Raw genomic sequence first — 18070 nt, 5'->3', positions numbered from 1 at the left:
AACAATTTCCACATCGACTAGAGATGAGAATCTCTACTGTCCAATTCTCTTCATTTTTTAATCAGTCACCTTGTTATTTTTAAACACAATTAACATTGCAAAGAAATAAACAAACATAATCTGTAAACTTAGAGATAATACTACAGCCACCTAATAAGAAAGCATGACGCCCAGAAGAATCATTGTTTCAAAACTTACAACCCTTTCATTTTGAAATATATTAAGTCTCTTGCAGAATTAACATAGGAGCCTGCCTTACTTTTAATTCCCTAATGACTCTTTTGGAAGGTTCCTTGTATGAAAATATGAATCTAACAATGACAAGGTTTTTCAAACAAAAAAAATAAGTATTTCTTTGGCAGGTAATAAACTTATGGAGGAACCCAGTGGAGATAGAACTACTATGCAGAACTAAGAATTACTTCAGAAACACTCAAGGTCTTCAGTCGCTGTTTTATTCATGTTTTTTTTCCTTGGGTAACTCTTGCTATGAAATAAAACTTAACATCTTTCCAGATACCTTTTAAAAAACTGATTAATAGAGCAGTGTGATCCAAATTTCTCTTCCTGTCTTCTCTCATCAGAAAGATAAAAATCCAGCAAGTTTTCAGCTCCAGAATTTGATAGGAATTGGACAGAATATGTTCTTTTCCTTAGGAAGCAGTTTTGAAAAAAGAAAGAATCATTTGAATTTAAAATCCAGACACCTTTCATCCCATGTTACGTCAAATGTAGTAAGAAATTGTTATTCATGAAGCTTCATAACATAGGTTATAGCAAGTTTTTAAAATGTCCTGTGACAAGTAGTCAAAATATTACAATGTTTGGCATTTCATTATCTCATAGTTGATCAGATTTCTCCCATACACTACCATGGCAAACATTTACCTCATACTAGAGATCAGACTATCAGCTAAATTTTGCCACTGATTATAAAAAGGATGAATTTTAGAAAAGAAAACCACATGGTTTTATTTCAAATTCATGCACATGGGATGTGCTTGCGAGCCTGGAATTTCTCTGACCATTAAATTAAAACCAGTAAACTGCACTGCCACAATCTGTGTGACCTTGAGTAGGCAACAATGATGTTTCCCTCCTTGTGCAACATCGTAACTTCTAGACTACAGAAGTTTTCATTGTCCAGCCCATTACAAGTATGAGATGTCATGTGCCATCTAAGTAAGTAGCGTACAGTCACATTTCTTTTCCAGTTTCTTCATAATGCTGTAACTTGACACTTGTCTGACAGCTTCCAAGTACTAGTTTCCATTCACAAAAATTCAGTAGTTTTCTTAACTGCGCAAAGCAACCAATCAACTAGATTTTATTCTACTTAATAGGAGACTATAGGAGACTACTATAGGAGACTTTCATTTCTACTTAGTTGAACTTTCTAAAAGTGTGGGTAGCTATTAAAAAAGACAGTACTGTACGACAAACAAACTACATCATCTAGAGGAACACTGCTTACCAGTAACAGCATTACCCACAAGGGCCGTCCCTGCAAGCTTGCACCAGAACTTCCTGCAAAGCAGCGACTGCTTAAGGTTCACCTATGAGTTATCACAAACTTTTGATAAAACTGGTTTTCTTAAGTATTGCCTGCAAGTTTCCAGATTGTCCTTAGGGAACAAGCATCTCTTTGATCGCATCAGCCCCCATATGGATACGGTCATCCATGCTCATATTCCATCATTTTGCAGCACATTTTGCTCCAGTCAAGACCCAGGCGACTAACATGGAGCAGCTCTTGCAATGGCATTCATTCAGTTAGAGACTCCACAACCAACAAATCCACCACCAGCCTGTGTGTACTATCCATTCAGTCAATGTAGTAACAAACTGTTGAAACCTTTTATACTACAGCTATTTTTTTTTTTTTTCAAACATTGCCATTTGCTTAAAATTATAGCTCCCACATACTGAACTTTGCTGCCCAGGAGAAGGAACTTTGTCATCAGTAAATGACTGCTTTCTTTTTGAGTACTCTACCTACCGAAAGCAAATTTAGAATTTCATTCTCTCTCTTCCTGAATCATTTCTACATTGTTCATAGGAGACAAAGGCAAAGGAGATTTTGGAGTAAAATGTCAACACCAGCTGTTGCCAGATGGAGATTAAGGCTTACAACTTCCAAACCTGAATTAATGAAAGTCTGAACAAAAGTAATTCTGTCAAGACTGCAGTTTAGCTGAGTTACTGTCAGTTATATCTTAATTTTTATTAATATACATTAATAACAACCTAAGTTCATGATGACTGAAAAAGAGAGTCAAAAGATCATAAATGTACACTTGAAGACAAGAGCTCATTATGATACACAATTCTGCTTCAAGTAATAGTAGGGATCCGAGTAAAACATTTACATGCTGATTATATCTTGTTCCAGAATTAGTTTGCTTTTTATACCTGGCTAAAATAATCCATTGTAAGAATTATAATAAAAGCATAAAAAAAAAATAATTGTAAACTCCTGTACAAAATGAAAAGATGACTGGCAAAAAAAACAGAAATATTACCAAATTGTATTCTCCTCATGGCCTACAATTTAGAGATAATGGCCTATTTTAATCTAGCTCACTAGATGTACAGCTAGTACCTATGACTGGGAAATTTCTTCTTCGCACACAAAAGATACAGCTGATGCTCCAATACTAAAAACCCCAAGATGCTGATCCCAAAGCAAAAGAAGAAAATACTAGAGGAGATAAGAAGGCAAGACCTAGTTGCCTCAGGGAATCAAATATAAGTAAGAATTCTGTAGTATCCAGTGCAAAATGGAGGAATCAGAATCATAGAATGGTTTAGAGTTGGAAAGGACCTTGAAGATCATCGAGTTTCAACTCCCCTGCCATAGGCAAGGACACCTCCCACTAGATCAGGTTGCCCAAGGCCACGTCCAGCCTGTCCTTGAACACCTCCAGGGATGGGGTCTCAACAACCTCTCTGGGCAACCTGTGCCAGTGCCTTACCACCCTCACAGTGAAAAACTTCTTCCTAATGTTTAATCTGAACCTGCCCTCTTCCAGTTTAAAACCATTCCCCCTTGTCCTATTGCTACACACCCTAGTAAAAAGACCTTCCCCAGCTCTCCTGTAGGCTCCCTTTAGGTACTGGAAGGCCACAATGAGATCCGCCCGGAGCCTTCTCTTCTCCAGCCTGAACAGCCCCAACTCCTTCAGCCTCTCCTCATAGGAGAGGTGCTCCAGCCCTTGGATCATCCTTGTGGCTCTCCTCTGGACACCCTTCAGAAGGTCCATGTCCTTCTTATGGTGGGGACTCCAGAGCTAGATGCAGTACTCCAGGTGGGGTCTCACAAGAGTGGAGTAGAGGGGCAGAATCACCTCCTTTGACCTGCTGGCCACACTTCTTCCGATGCAGCCCAGGATACGGTTGGCCTTCTGGGTTGCCATCGCACACCGCTGGCTCATGTTGAGCTTCTCATCAATCAGCACCCCCACGTCCTTCTCCTCAGGGCTGCTCTCCAGCCATTCCCCGCCAAGCCTGTATTTGTGCTTGGGATTGCCCTGACTCAGATGTAGGACCTTGCACTTGGCCTTGTTGAACTGCATGAGGTTGGCTTGGGCCCACCTCTCCAGCCTGTCCAGGTCCCTCTGGATGGCATCCCTCCCCTCCAGCGTTTCTACCTCGCCTAACAGCTTGCTGTCATTGGCAAACTTGCTGAGGGTGCACTCAACCCCACTGTCCATGTCACCGACAAGGATGTTGAACAGTACAGGTCCCAGTACTGACCCCTGAGGAACATGACTCGTCACTGGTCACCACTTGGACATCAAGCTGTTGACCACAACTCTTTGAGTGCTACTGTACAGCCAGTTCTTTATCCACCGAGTGGTCTATTTGTCGAATTCATGTCTCTTCAATTTAGAGACCAGGATATTGTGTGGGACAGTGTTAAACGCTTTGCACAAATCCAAGTAGATGACATCAGTTGGTCTTCCCTTATCCACTGCCACTGTAACCCCTTCGTAGAATGCCACCAAATTTGTCAGGTGTGACTTGCCCTTGGTTAAGCCATGCTGGCTGTCACCAATCACCTCCTTCTTTACTACGTGCCTCAGCAGAGTTTCCAGGAGGATCTGATCCATGATCTTGCCAGGCAGAGAGGTGAGACTGACTGGCCTGTAGTTCCCTGGATCTTCCTTGTTTCCCTTTTTGAAAATAGGGGTTATGTTTCCCCTTTTCCAGTCAGCAGGAACCTCACCGGACCGCCACAACTTCTCAAATATGATGGGCTAGTGGCTTAGTGACTTGATCTGCCAGTTCCGTCAGGACCCGCAGATGGATTTCATCGGGCCCCATGGACTTGTGCACCTTCAGGTTCCTCAGGTGGTCTTGCACTTGATCTTCACCTACAGTGGGCGGTTCTCCATTTTCCCAATCCTTATCTTTGCATTCTGCGTCAAGGGTAGTGTGGCTGCAGTCCTTGCCAGTGAAAACTGAGGCAAAAATGTCATTGAATTCTATCTGGGCTTTAGCTTGTCTAACTCGATCGCTGGCTGCTCAAACAATTCCTCTGTATTCCTCCCAGGCTACCCGCCCCTATAGGCCTCCTTTTTCCTTTTGGTCATGTCCAGGAGTTCCTTGTTCATCCATAGGATGAACAGGATGAACAGGAAACCATTGGGAAAAATCAGTTAGTAGCAATCAAGGAAGATCTATCATTCTAGGTAAAAGTTAAAAATACATCCTGTGTTTCCAGGTAGAACTCAAAATTAATATTAGAAGTGCAACAAACAACAGCGAGAAATACATTTGATGAGACGCTTCTACTTCCAGGTAGCATTAATTGGAGTTCCATAGCCTGTTCTTCCAAGTCATAACTGTGAACATTCATAACAGCGCCTAACATTTTTTAAATTCCCCATCATGTTAAACTTCTTTTTTTTTCCTCCCTCTTTTTTTAATTTGTTGTTAAAATAGTAAGTTTTGGCTATTTAAAAGTTAAAGTGCTTACAGAGGTTAGGAATTTACAGATGATTTTACAGTCAGTCTCAACTCTTGGCAAGATCTCTGAACTCTGTAATAGCATACAAATATAATCTCCACGGTAGAACTTAAAAATATGATTTAAAAGAGATATTAAATAATTATAATGCCCAGCGAGCAGCACTTAAGAGTGGATTAAAGTATAATACAGTAATTACAACCATAAAATCAGATAAAAAATAACTACTGGTGAGCTAAATAAGATGGCTTTGTTAAAAAGAAAAACAGCTTTATGGCACTAATTAATTAAAACAATTATGAAATGCTTAAAAGATTTTTAATCTCTTCAGCACCGAGCTGACATATAAAGATGGACTGTCAGAGAAGGACCTTATTAATCACTAATTTTCAACAGCAGCAGTAAGGTCTAAATAAATTAGATTTCCATTTCCAATTCAAAATGCTTCCGCATGGTTAAAGTCTTTTTAACTATTACAATTAGAGCTCTTTTTTCCAGATACTTCAACACAATCCTAGTTCAAAGTTATAGGTGTCAGTAAAATGCTTTACCTATGATTAAACATGAACATAATTTTGCACATCAAATTAAGTATTCTTTAACCATACTTTAAAAAAAATCATTAGCATGACTGAATACCTAACAAAGATTGATCAAATGTCACCTATTACCACAGTTTCATCATCAGTTCATTGTATGAGTACCCGAGATTCAAGTTAAAAAAAACAAGATTAGTTAATCTATATCTAGCACAGTATATTGAACAGATCACTTGTTATGTAGGTTCTTAAACAACATAAAGTTGTTTAATAAGAAAACATATTAGTCTTGGTTGATATTTTGCTTTTTTGAGATTCAGATTATCCCCAACAAAAAAGCGAAATAATTTTTCTCTGCAGTTTAATAAATGCAATCAGAACAGAAACTGAATGTCCTTTAGAGACTACAAAAAAAGTATCAAAACTACTCAACAGTTATCTCTAAGTACTTTTGGGGCTTAACTCATCCTATGAAATTAAGTTCTGAGCAGAACCATGAAACGTTTGTTTTTGAAGTATTGAACAGTTTTACAGGAATAAGTATCCTTGGGGTGAGAACCTGCTGAATGCCAAACACCAACGTAACGTTCAGAGAAGTAACTGTAGGAATCCCAAGTGAAGTCCGGACTTTTGAAACATTAGCAGCCCAGAAAGAACACACAGCTCTTAAACCAACTCAGACATTAGAAAGGATAATACAGCACTAATACTATTTTAATGAAGGATGTTTTATAAACATCTCCAATTAAATCACAGAATGGTTTAGGTTGGAAGGGACCTTAAAGATCATCTAGTTCCAATGCCCCTGCCATGGGCAGAGACACCTCCCAATAGATCGCATTGCTCAAAGCCCCATGCAACCTGTCCTCAAACACTTCCAGGGATGGGGCCTCCACAATTTCTCTGGGCAACCTGTGCCAGTGCCTCACCGCTCTCACAGTGAAAAATTTCTTCCTGATATTTATTCTAAATCTCCCCTCTCCCAGTTTGAAGCCATTACCCCTCATCCTATCACTACGTGCCCTTGTAAAAAGTCCCTCTTCAGCATTCTTGTAGGTGCCCTTTAGATACTGTAAGAAAATATAACATGATACATAAATATTAAGAATTATATCAACCAACCTTTTACACGCATCTACAGCAAATAATTGAAAGCATGAGAAGTACACAGAATGGTGCAATTAAATAAGCTCTTTCACCATGGACAAAGAAAAATACATATAAAAAAGAAATTTTTTTAATTGACTGTATTTCATGAAGAACTTGACCTGCACATATATACACACAACATATATAAATATATACAAGAGATTCATATTTTAAATTTCTATGTACATAAATAGCAAAAATACATGCAAAGTGTAAATTTAAGGCCATGACACGAAAGTACTTTATGACAAGTATTTACTTGTGGCATTATTTACAGAACTGTAGACAACTGACCAACCAAGACATTTGGAACCCAAGACAGAAATAAGTAAATAAAGCGTGATTAGTGGAGCTGACATTTATTTGTTCAGAACATTAAAATAAAATGCATTATCAAAGATGTATTTCATTTGAAGTTAATGAAACAAAGACATTTACAATATGGTAACAATAAAAAATAGGGACTTGTAAAATTGTTAATAGAACATGGTTTTAAAAGGTGAAAGAACACTTTAACTCCTCCTAGGCATAAGTAAAAATATTTTCCCAAACAATGATATGTAGTATTTAATAAAACAATAATTCTTCAAAATAATTTTAATAGAAAAACTTTAATTTTGCACTAAGAATACCTTCCTTTCTCTTGAAAAATTTGTATTTTTTTTTTACAATATTAAAATGGAAAAAAAAAACAGAAATTGTCCCAATTAAAATATCATATTTAAGAATACCTGTAGTAACTCTCCAAAACAGATGGCCAGAAGATGCGTTCACAGTGGACACAGCAGAAATACTGAAATATTACTGAAACTTTGAAAAATGTAGCTGAATTCTAAATGAACTTCCTTATAGGAAAGTCAAAATGCAAAACTCTTTTTATGTTCTTTGGTATTTTTTCCATTACTTTCTTTTTCAAAAGAAGGGGAAAAAATATATACAGCCACAGTAAGAGATTTTTCTTTTTAAAGAAAAAAAAAAAATTCTGCATTTTTATTTTTCCATTTCTTGGGACTAAGATTCAAGGGCCAATTCTACAATAAGATTGGTGATTACCAGTGGAAGAATCTGGAACACTAGTAACACAGAATTTACTGAACTACAAGAAAACATAAGCATAGGTCAGGGTGTGCAGAAAACAGATGAAAATAGCAGGAGCTTTTCTATAAAAGATATAGAAAAAATCTTCCCCAACTTACCTTCACAGAAGAAGCAGAATATTTATACTAAGTTGAGTCATCAATACTGCTTTTATAGTTTATTGTAACGCTAACGAGAAGCTGACAAAAATAAATTTATAATAGGCTTCCCCCCCCCCGAAAACTCCCTTCTTGCTAATTTAGAGATCCTGTCATGCAATTTTAACAGCTTTTATCAATGTTTAGAAACCCAAAACTACTTTCATCTACAAATGCTCAGCCTTCTCCAAACAACTAGCTCAAACTCTAACGTAATTACCAGACGTCTTACGGTAAACTGAAGCAGCTGAGACTCTCCCAAGCATGAAACCAGCCAACTGCTAAACAACTGCAAATTCTGGAAACACAAATCCTGAATTAATTTTGGCATTCCTACAGCATGTTTCCTTGCTTTCAAGCCTAAATGAAGCAAAAGTGGAAGACTGCATGCCACATGAGTGTGACCTTTTACAAACCATGAGAGATGGTTCATGATTTGGAGCAGTAAAGCTCTACTGACATTACAGGAAACAGAAAAGATAATTAGTTATAACAGATTCCTTATATTATTGAGCTATCTATTGATCCTCCCTCTCAATATTTTTGCATAATACCTAGAACAATCTGAATTATGATGACAAGAAGATAAACGAAATTAAATAATGTTTTGTCTTCAAGTTCCATCTGGTCTATATCAATGTTCTAGTAACAAACTCAAAAATTCCATTAAACATATGATTCATCAAAATTATTTTCTGGAGTTTAAGCAGACTGAGATTATGATTAAATTAACAGAGTAGCTCGGCTGTTTGAAGTCTACTGCAATGTTCTGCAGTGTACGCACAAGGACAGTTACTTTGAGAGGAGTTGTGATCCATGAGGCTGGGTTAATGAAGGTTGCTTGAACCACTAACATAATGCATTAACACTCTCCGAAGGGTGAGCATCATTTTTCAAACACTGGTAATCCATTATTATTAGCAAACAAGCTGTACAAGCTTCATCCACTCACGCAGCTACATATTACGTTAAGATTCTCTTCACCATGCAGTTACCCAGCATCAAGAAAATAATGTGACACAGTAGCAACAGGAACATTATTTTCTTCCACAATAACCTTAATTAGCACTTAGGATATTTACAATAAATATAGATTGTGAGATTTCTTTTTTAAAAACAAAGTTACTGAATTCATATCAACCATATGTTTCCCTTTAGCTACAGTATAGCAGATCCAGTAAAAAGGCAGAAGCAAAGAGAAATGGAGAAGAGTGAAGTAAAATAACATATTATTTAACCAAACTATGTCATGTATCCATCAAAAAGCAAACGAGGACAGGATCCCTTACTTGAGGCATCCAAAAGTTTATGAAATGACAGCAGTACACATCCACCATCGCCTACCTAACAACTAAAACTTTATTTTAATCATACATGTACTTTGGTGTATTTTTCTGGCAGAAGAAAGTAACTGAGTGGACAGTCTTCTAGACAAAAAGAAACAGTCCTAAGAATATTGGAAAATGCATATCTTTTACTATCCAAAACTTTAACTGGACCACTGTATTATAAGGGTTGTGATCAGCAGTACAAAGTCCAACTGACAGCTAATTACTAATGGCAATCGGCAGGGGTCAATACTGGGGCCAATACTGTGCAACACTTTTATTAACAACTAATGATGGCACAGAGTGGAGAGTCTGCGTTTGTGAATGATACTAGATTGGGAGAAGTGGTTTACATGTTGCAAGTCAGGGCTACTATTTGGAGGGACCTTGGCAGGCTGAGGGAATGACTGATAGGAACCTCCCGACGTTCAGGAGAGGCAGACGTCCTGTATCTGGGATGGAATAGTCTCATTCAACAGCACTGACTGGACACTGACTGCCGGAAAGCAGCTCTGCCAAGAAGGACTTGGGGTCCAGGTAGACAGCAGGCTGTACCCGAGTAAGCAGTGGGTCCTTGCAGAAAGGAAGGCCAACTGTATACTGGGCTTTCTAAGCAAGAGAGAAGCCAACAGGTCAGGAGAACTGATTCTTCCTCTGTATTCACAGCAGCAACCAAGGCAGTGAGGAAGCTGGAGCACTTTACACATGAAAGGGGGCTGACAGAACTGGATTCGTCCAGCTTTAAAGAGAAAAGTCTACGAACAGCTGCAACTACCTAATGGGAGAGTGTAGAGAAGATGGAGCCAGATTCTTCTCAGGGGTACACAGAGATAAAATAAAAGGCAGTGGACATCAGTTCCATAAGCAAAAATTCTAATTATGTGTATATATATTTTTTTTAATAATATCACAAAGACAGTAGTCAAACCCTTGAACAGTCTTACCCAAGGAGGCTGCAGAATCTTCATCCCTGGAGTTACTCAAAACTCAACAGTGCAAGACTCTACACAGCCTGATCTAAGTTGGCTCTGTTCCCTTAGATAGAGACGTGAGAGTGGAGGTTTGGAACACTGGCTTCCAGAGGCCCCATTCAACCTAAAGAGTTCCAGGCTTCCATAATGTCAATTACTTCCCAATCTTACTGGCTTCCTTTTCAAATAGAAATGACAGCTTTTTAAAATACTTCATGGTTTCTACAATGAAAAAAAGTGTAATGAAATTTCCCTCACTCTGAAGCGTTATAATCCCCATTATTTTTAAAAATAGTTTCCTTTAACATCTTTTCTACAAATGCTACAGTTATGTCATACAGTCAACACACTGTAATATATACCTGCTATAAGATGATCAATTCCTTAAAGTCAGGATTTTGTTTTGTTTTCTCAAACTGTACTGCTTCAAAACACGGAAAGCATCCTCTACTCCTCAACCATGTAAACAATCTAGAGTTAAGATTAATCTAAGATGTTACTTTGTAAGTATTTAGTACAGTATGAAAAAATCAACATTAACTAGCAAATACTCATGACGTCTACAAAAAAAACACCCCAAGAAAATTATAGTGTAGAAAAGGTATTGTTCAGTACCTACCTTCATTTTGAAAAAAATCTTAGCAGTTATCTACAGTCACAGACATTAATACAAAATCTGCCGTAACATATAACTCAAAGTAAAATATACATAATGTTGGTTGCATCCTTTACTGAATACTATATAATTTGGATCAAAAAGCCATTGAAAAAAAAAAATTGGATCCACATTCAGAAAGACAAATAAACAATTACAGTTTTTGATGCGGTACTACTTTCAACAATTACCTGTTACACACAGTCCTAGAAAGCCCTCACAAAATTATTTGAAATCAGATAAAAATCAGGACCCTGCACTTTACTTGCAGTTACAAAGCGTGGTAAAGGACGTTTTAAGGAAACACACTTATTTGCTACAACTGTCCTTTTTTTCTTAATTTAAGTGTAAAGCCTTACAAATAATGCTTCCCAAACTTGAACGCTGAGAAAAGTTATGTAATTATACCCCTAAAGCATTGAAGGTACAAATAAGTCTTCAGCATTTCTTTCTCAGAAACTAAACAATACCGTCTTGTACTATCTTTAATATTTTTATTAAACAGAACCATAAGGTTGATTACTAGAATGGCATTTTTCATTTTAAAAACCTGGTGAAATAATTTGTTTATATAAATATTCATTGGCCAAGTTCAGGCATTATAATTATGCACTTTAATATACAATCATCTGCTTCTATAAATTATTGAAATGTAAACATCAATACTGATATAAGCATAAAATGACATATAACAAGTCACACTGCAAGCAGTTAGATTATTTCTGAAGTAATAAATACATTGCTTTAAAAATATTTTTAATATAAATACCTTGCTGCCCAATATACAGCAGTATCTCCTTACATTTTTCATATTCATTTACATTTTAAACAAAAAAACATATCCACAATTTTTTTTTACATACATTTACACTGATAGTGTCATATTACACAAACATTGTTCTCCTGCCCTTAGTTTTTGATCATTAAAAATACTGTAACATCCTAAAAGGGCACAAGGAGCATTATCAAATATTGGGGATGCAAATATGTGCAGGCCAACCCAAAATCTGCTACGGTAAGCACTGGCACAAGAGAAACTCACAGTATGTGTAATGAAAAGATGGAATTAATGTTTCCAAGAAGATTATCAAATATTAAGCTACACAAGAAATATTTTCTATCTCATCATTGACAGGCTAGTGTCGCAAATATATGCCTGGTTCTGCTTGGCAACATTTTGTTAATACTCTATTCATTAATTTAACAAACTATCAAGAGAGTATGTTTAGAATGGGCAAGCATTATCTCTTGCATTTCATTTAATTAAACTCTGTTCTAGCAATATGACAGTCAGCATTTCACGAAGGGAATTATTTTAAGGATGAAGGTAGAAAATACTTCAAAGGTGCCCTGCTAAAACATGAAAGCGTAATCTAAAATTACCCTTGCACACACTGTAATTTATCTATAATATTAAAGATGTTATTTCCAGAGTTCATAATTAATTGGATTCCACAGAGAAATTATTCAGGCATTCCAGATAGCAAAATGATGCACAAAGGCACAAAACATAGTGCCGAAGGACAACCATAAACAACCACTGTGACTTGCCCGAATTACAACAATCATTGAGCTTAATGTGAAATGAATACTGGCTGCCTTTTGTCGGTGGTCATTACTCTGCTGCAAAGAAATTGCCATTGAATTTTGATTATATTGCCTTAATAAAAAGTAATGAAAGTGGCTCATGCTCTAGTGGCTTTCTTTTAAATGATACACGACAGTGATCTTGCAAAGGCCAGTGTGCCACAAGTTGATTGAGTATGACACCTCATCCGAGGAAGGCGATGTTACCCCACCATTGTATGTAACTGCAGTGATGTTGGCTTGACTTCTTGCAAACATTTTAACGAAACGCTTTCAATGAAACATCAGTTAGAAATTCAGTTAGCTTTTAGGACTTACCATCAATCCGACTAACGAGCTCTTCCAACATTTTCACTTTCTTCTGAATTCCTGGCTGCGCAAACGTGTAGTTATCCTGAAGAGAAGACCATACACAAGTGTAAGTTTGGGGACCAAAAAAAGTTTCTTTTCCTTCAATTAACTCAATCCCTGCATTTTTCTATGCTTTCTTAAGCTGCTTGTGTTTTATTTTTACATTCTTCTTTTTGTTTTTACATACTTCTACAGTTAAGTAGTAAAACATCACATTGTACAGTCCTACTTCGAGTCCCCATCTCTAACAGTATACCCTACAGCTATTGCTGCATCAATTCTTCTCTACTTGCTAGTCTGGTGCTCCTGAAGTTACAGCTTTATTGCAGAAGTCTTTTCTTTAAAAGTCATTTCTTTAAAAGACTGTCATCTTAAATGACAAAATGTGCCACACTAGAGATTTTTTTAAGGTGATTTTTTTTTCTCATAAATTTACAATTTTATCACAAATAATGTAGGAAATATGAAAATTTAGACTCTAATCAGTGACAGGATAAGAATCTGATCTTTAGAAGTTCAGAATAATACCTTCCAGCAGCATAAGAAATCAAAAGTCTATTTCAATAGAGTCATGACTGTTCTGAACCCAAGGTTACAGTTAATATCATGAATCAAAATCTAACACACAGGCTATATAGCTAAAATGGCAGGGTATTTGCATGTATTTGTTTGAATGTATTAACTCTGGCTGGATTTTTTATTTTTGGATTGCAGCTCTATAACATAGACTAGAGTTTGAAATAATGAGAAAAAGAAAGGTATCTCCACTTTAACCCCAAGGTGATCCGTCTTTTTAAATAAAGGCATTATTTAAATACACAGTAATGTTACTGAGTGATTGGCAATGCCTCCACTCAACTCATTTTGATATGGTCTTCTATATAGAGAGATTCAAGAAAAGAAAATTACCGATATATATTTAAAAAGGAAGTTGCTACGTAAAATTGTTTTTGTGTAACCACTACATACACAAAAAGACAGGGTAAAGGATTTTTCATCTCAACTGTTATTTTTTCAATAATTCCTTCATGAAAATCAATTGGAGAGCTGAGCAATTATTCCAAAAATAATCCTAAAAATATTTTCACCAATGTTGGAATATTAATTTTTCTTGACTTGATTTCAACTTTTAACTTGGCCTTAAAGAGATGAATATCAGTCATTTTTATGTATCTTGAGACTTTTTTCTTTTTCTTAAAAAAAAAACAAAAAAAACTTTCTTGACTATATTTCCATGCTGTTTTTTTTTTTATTTTGATCTGTTTTATGAAACTGAATTGCAATATAATCTTCAAATTCTATAAAACTGCCATAAAGTATGAAACCTAGAAGTACACAAAGGAAAATTATACACTAATAATTATGTCGGTTATAGCACATCAGCCAACAAGTGATTTACAGTATCAAAAAGTCTATTATGTGCTCTGATCAGTTGCAACTGACCACAGCAGTAGCTATTTAAAAAATTATAGCAAAGTTCTCTACTGGCCTAGCAGCAGCACTTTCACAGTATTTGATATCAGAAATCAATGTATAAACCAGAACAGTGTTGATGAAGAAGCAAGGATAATTCTCTGAATTTTGGAATTTCCCACAGGAATCACCAACTAAAATAGTCAAATCTTGTTGGCGTTGTGTCTCAAACAGAACATGAGCATCTTCAGTAGTGCAATAAAGCATCAAAATTGAAAGAATGGAAAGTCTCACCCAGAATTCAAATCTACCATAATCTTATTTTGGGGACGAAGAAACTATCCCATGCACAGGTTTGACACACTCCTACATTAGTCATTTATCGGATCTTTAAGAAATAATATATTCATTTTTTTAACAGAACCTACTCTTAACAATTAAAACTGTATTCATTTTTTTCCCCAAGTGCTTATATACTGTTCTATGAATTTATTTAAAGAAAGTTAACTGTTATTCTACTAGTGGTACTGTACTTGAAGTTCAGCAATATGGTACTAAATTATTTAATCTATAACAGATCCTCTGTAAAAGTATCTTCACATATTTAACACCGAAAGCCAACCCAGAGCTAACACACTACTATTTTGATCATTAGTCTCTCCCCAGGTAGGGCAACTGCCAACTGCGATCTATGAATCTGCAACTGTTTTCTATCTTAAAGCATCATTTACTCCCTACACACCTGGAAATGCAACCCAAAACTGTCATCTCGAATTTGGAAACAGGTAAGTTTGCTCTTCACTACATTTGATCTTTTGCCTATTCATTTATTTTTCTGGTCATTATTTCAGCTGCAAACGAACACAACTGGGAGTCACTCTTCTACTTGTGCTGACTCATCTAACTGGAAAGATCTTTGTTGGCTCCCCCAGTCCTCTCTTCTAATTAAACTACAATGTACATATCCCCTCCTATGACACTTGTAATTGACTTTCTGGAGTTTGTGAAACTGTGAGGAGGACTTTGTAAACATAAAAAGTGTTCTGTTATCTACTCTTCCTGCTCCTTTTGTGCTTATAGGCGAGGAAAAAGCTAGTAACACAGTTAAAGGAAAAAACATGTCCAACTCATGAAATTTCATTTCAGAATTTCATTCTGCTATATTGCTCAGGGCAATAGTTTATATATATATATATATATATATATAAAATTTTCTATATTGTTCAAGGCAATATAGAAGTACAGTGGTTACGATTTTAATTCCTCTATCATACAATTTAATTTGCAATACTAGCTTCAAAATTTGACTCAACTTTACTCCCAATTCTTCTACCTCCTCCCCACCAAGCAGCGCAGGGAGATGGGGAATGGGGGTTGTGGTCAGGTCATAACACTTCATCTCTGCTGCTCCCCAGGAGCCCTATGCCCTGCCAGAAAGCCTGTTCCTGCATGGGCTTCTCTCCATGGGCTGCAGCTTCTGTCAAGGCATCTCCACCTGCTCTGGCATGGGAACCCTCCATGGGCTGCAGGGTGGATATCTCCTCCACCGTGGACCTCCATGGGCTGCAGGGCTACAACCTGCTTCACCATGGTTTTCACCTTGGGCTGCAGGGGAATCTCTGCTCCCGGAGCACCTCCTCTCCCTCCTTCTTCACCAACTTTCACGTTTGCAGGGTTCTTTCTCTCACTTTTTCTCACTATCTCACAGCTGCTGCACAGTGTTTTTCCCCCTTCTTAGATATGTTACCACAGAGGCACCACCAGCTTCACCAATGGGCTCATCTTTGCTAGCAACAGGTCCATGGAGCTGGCTGGAATTGGCTCTGTCCAACATGGGGCCTCCTCTCACAGAAGACACCCCTGCAGCTCCCATGCTACCGAAACCTTGCCACGTAAACACAATTCAAGTTCTCTGCTAACTTTTGCAGAAAAAAGTGATCCAGTATTCAACTCTCCTACCTATTCCCCCTCACAGTAGTGGGTCCTCACAGGAATATTTCATTACTCATCCTGCAAAATTTTTGTTACATTTCCTTATTTATTCCTTGTGTAACTTTGGCCATCGACCTTTAAGCAAAAGACTGAAAAAAGTCATAAGTAACTGAGAACAGGATTGTCTTGCCTCAACAGGTCTTCAGCAAAGAGTTAACTAAAATGCCTTATATTTCTAACCACTGTTCTCAATGCTTTCTAGTAAGTATTTGCCTATGACAAAGTATGCATGAGTACACAACCGAATTCATGATAAACATAAAAAATTCATGCATTGGTGTGCAGTATCTAAATTCCTTGACGTTCTGCTCAGATAGCTTCCAACATACTTTCAGTGAACTATGCTAACCTACTTCACAGCTGAACGGCTGTAATATCTAGTTCAGACTCCAACACATAATTAGTTTCACCTTACAATACAGAAGGTTAAGACTTTATAATGTCACAAGGGCTCAAAACTTGCTTCAGTCTTTGTGTCAGTAGTCTACTTATTCTATAGAGGCTAGTAAAACCGCTTCACTGCCCTGCAACTACAACTAGGTCTGGCAGGACTTCTGCTCAAAAAATAATCATTATAATTTAAAATAAAATATTTCAATTATAGCCTTCACTAAACATGAAAAAAATGTATTAGGTAATTCCTTACTTTTTTTTTTTTTATAGTTAGAGAAATTCTAACTCGAAGAAACTTGATTAGAAAGCGAAAATAAAGAAAAAAATGCACGGAACAAATTTAACTGGGACTATCCTCCTATAGTCACAAAAAGAAAGGTGGTGGTAGGGAGGGAGAGAGAGGGAGATCAGAGTTTATAAAAGCATGTTTAACTACTGGGTATCAAGTTCCATCCATTTTGGTAGCTCTATTCTGAATGCTGACAGTAAGATATAACTTGGAAAGGTGTTTATCTTGAAAAGTAAGTCCCAAAGTAACCTTTTCTGTGGATACGCTGAGAAAGTGATATTGAGTGAGCTAAGGACAGTCCTACTTGCATTCTTAACATCCTCCAAATGTTGCAGTATCTACACCATACAACTCTCGCTTTTTTTTATTTGTCTATCAGGACAAAATACCAAAGTAGATTCTAGTATTTTCAACCACGTGTATCAATAAGATTCTTATTAGTCACTCTGATGCATATTGTAACAAATGTACTCCATTTCCAATCACCATACGCAGCCACAATACTGACAGCTTTCTGTTCAAAATATTACTAACCTATGACGGAGTGCTAAAAAGAACACAAACACTTTTTAAGTGCATGTTAAACGTACTTCTAAAGCAACTGTTCAGTAAGTTCAATATATCTCCATGTTATTTTAACTTTAAATCTCTTCCAAAATACTACGGATACTTCATAACAATGAGTCCGAAATAAATGTGAACATCTTTCTTTCCAACTTCTTCAATTATTTCAATTACACATGGAAAAAGGAACATAAACAGCATTCGTGAAGGCCATCTGGTGTATAAGTACAAAGGCAGCTGTAAGCATACACAGAAGGAATCAAATACATACTGAGTATCATATATAAATATAATAACATATGTATATTATTAATTATACATAATAAATTTGTAAGTATAAGTAATAGATACACATATATATATACTTCTGTGTGCATATATAAACAGATGTATATATACACACTTTATATATTTACATACAAATGAAAACACTATATTACTTTTTCAACTCATACCTTCGGAAATATCTTCAAGTTTCAAAATGCAACTTTCCTTATCTACACATCAGAAACTTTAAAATTTTAGATCCTTTGCCCTTCTGCACTGATTTATATTATTTAAAAATATGTAGAAGGAATTTCAGAGCATTAAAAGTTGCTTCCCAGGGTGAGGAAATGAAACAAATTTGCAAC

General features: G+C 36.5%; 1 protein-coding gene across 1 annotated transcript in view; it reads right to left on the bottom strand.

Annotated features, from left to right (window-relative positions):
* Nucleotides 1–18070, bottom strand: part of TBC1D22A (TBC1 domain family member 22A) — a 186038-nt gene that overhangs the window by 84119 nt on the left and 83849 nt on the right. The window contains exon 10 of the mRNA XM_082481944.1: nucleotides 12755–12830. Within this exon, the coding sequence (XP_082338070.1) occupies nucleotides 12755–12830 (76 nt within the window). The remainder of the gene's footprint in view (nucleotides 1–12754; nucleotides 12831–18070) is intronic.

The sequence above is a fragment of the Vanellus vanellus genome, assembly GCF_965231255.1.
Source record: "Vanellus vanellus genome assembly, chromosome: 1".
NCBI classification, from domain to species: domain Eukaryota; kingdom Metazoa; phylum Chordata; class Aves; order Charadriiformes; family Charadriidae; genus Vanellus; species Vanellus vanellus.
Note: the sequence above shows the minus strand (reverse complement) of the source record. Positions and strands in the feature narration are given on the sequence as shown.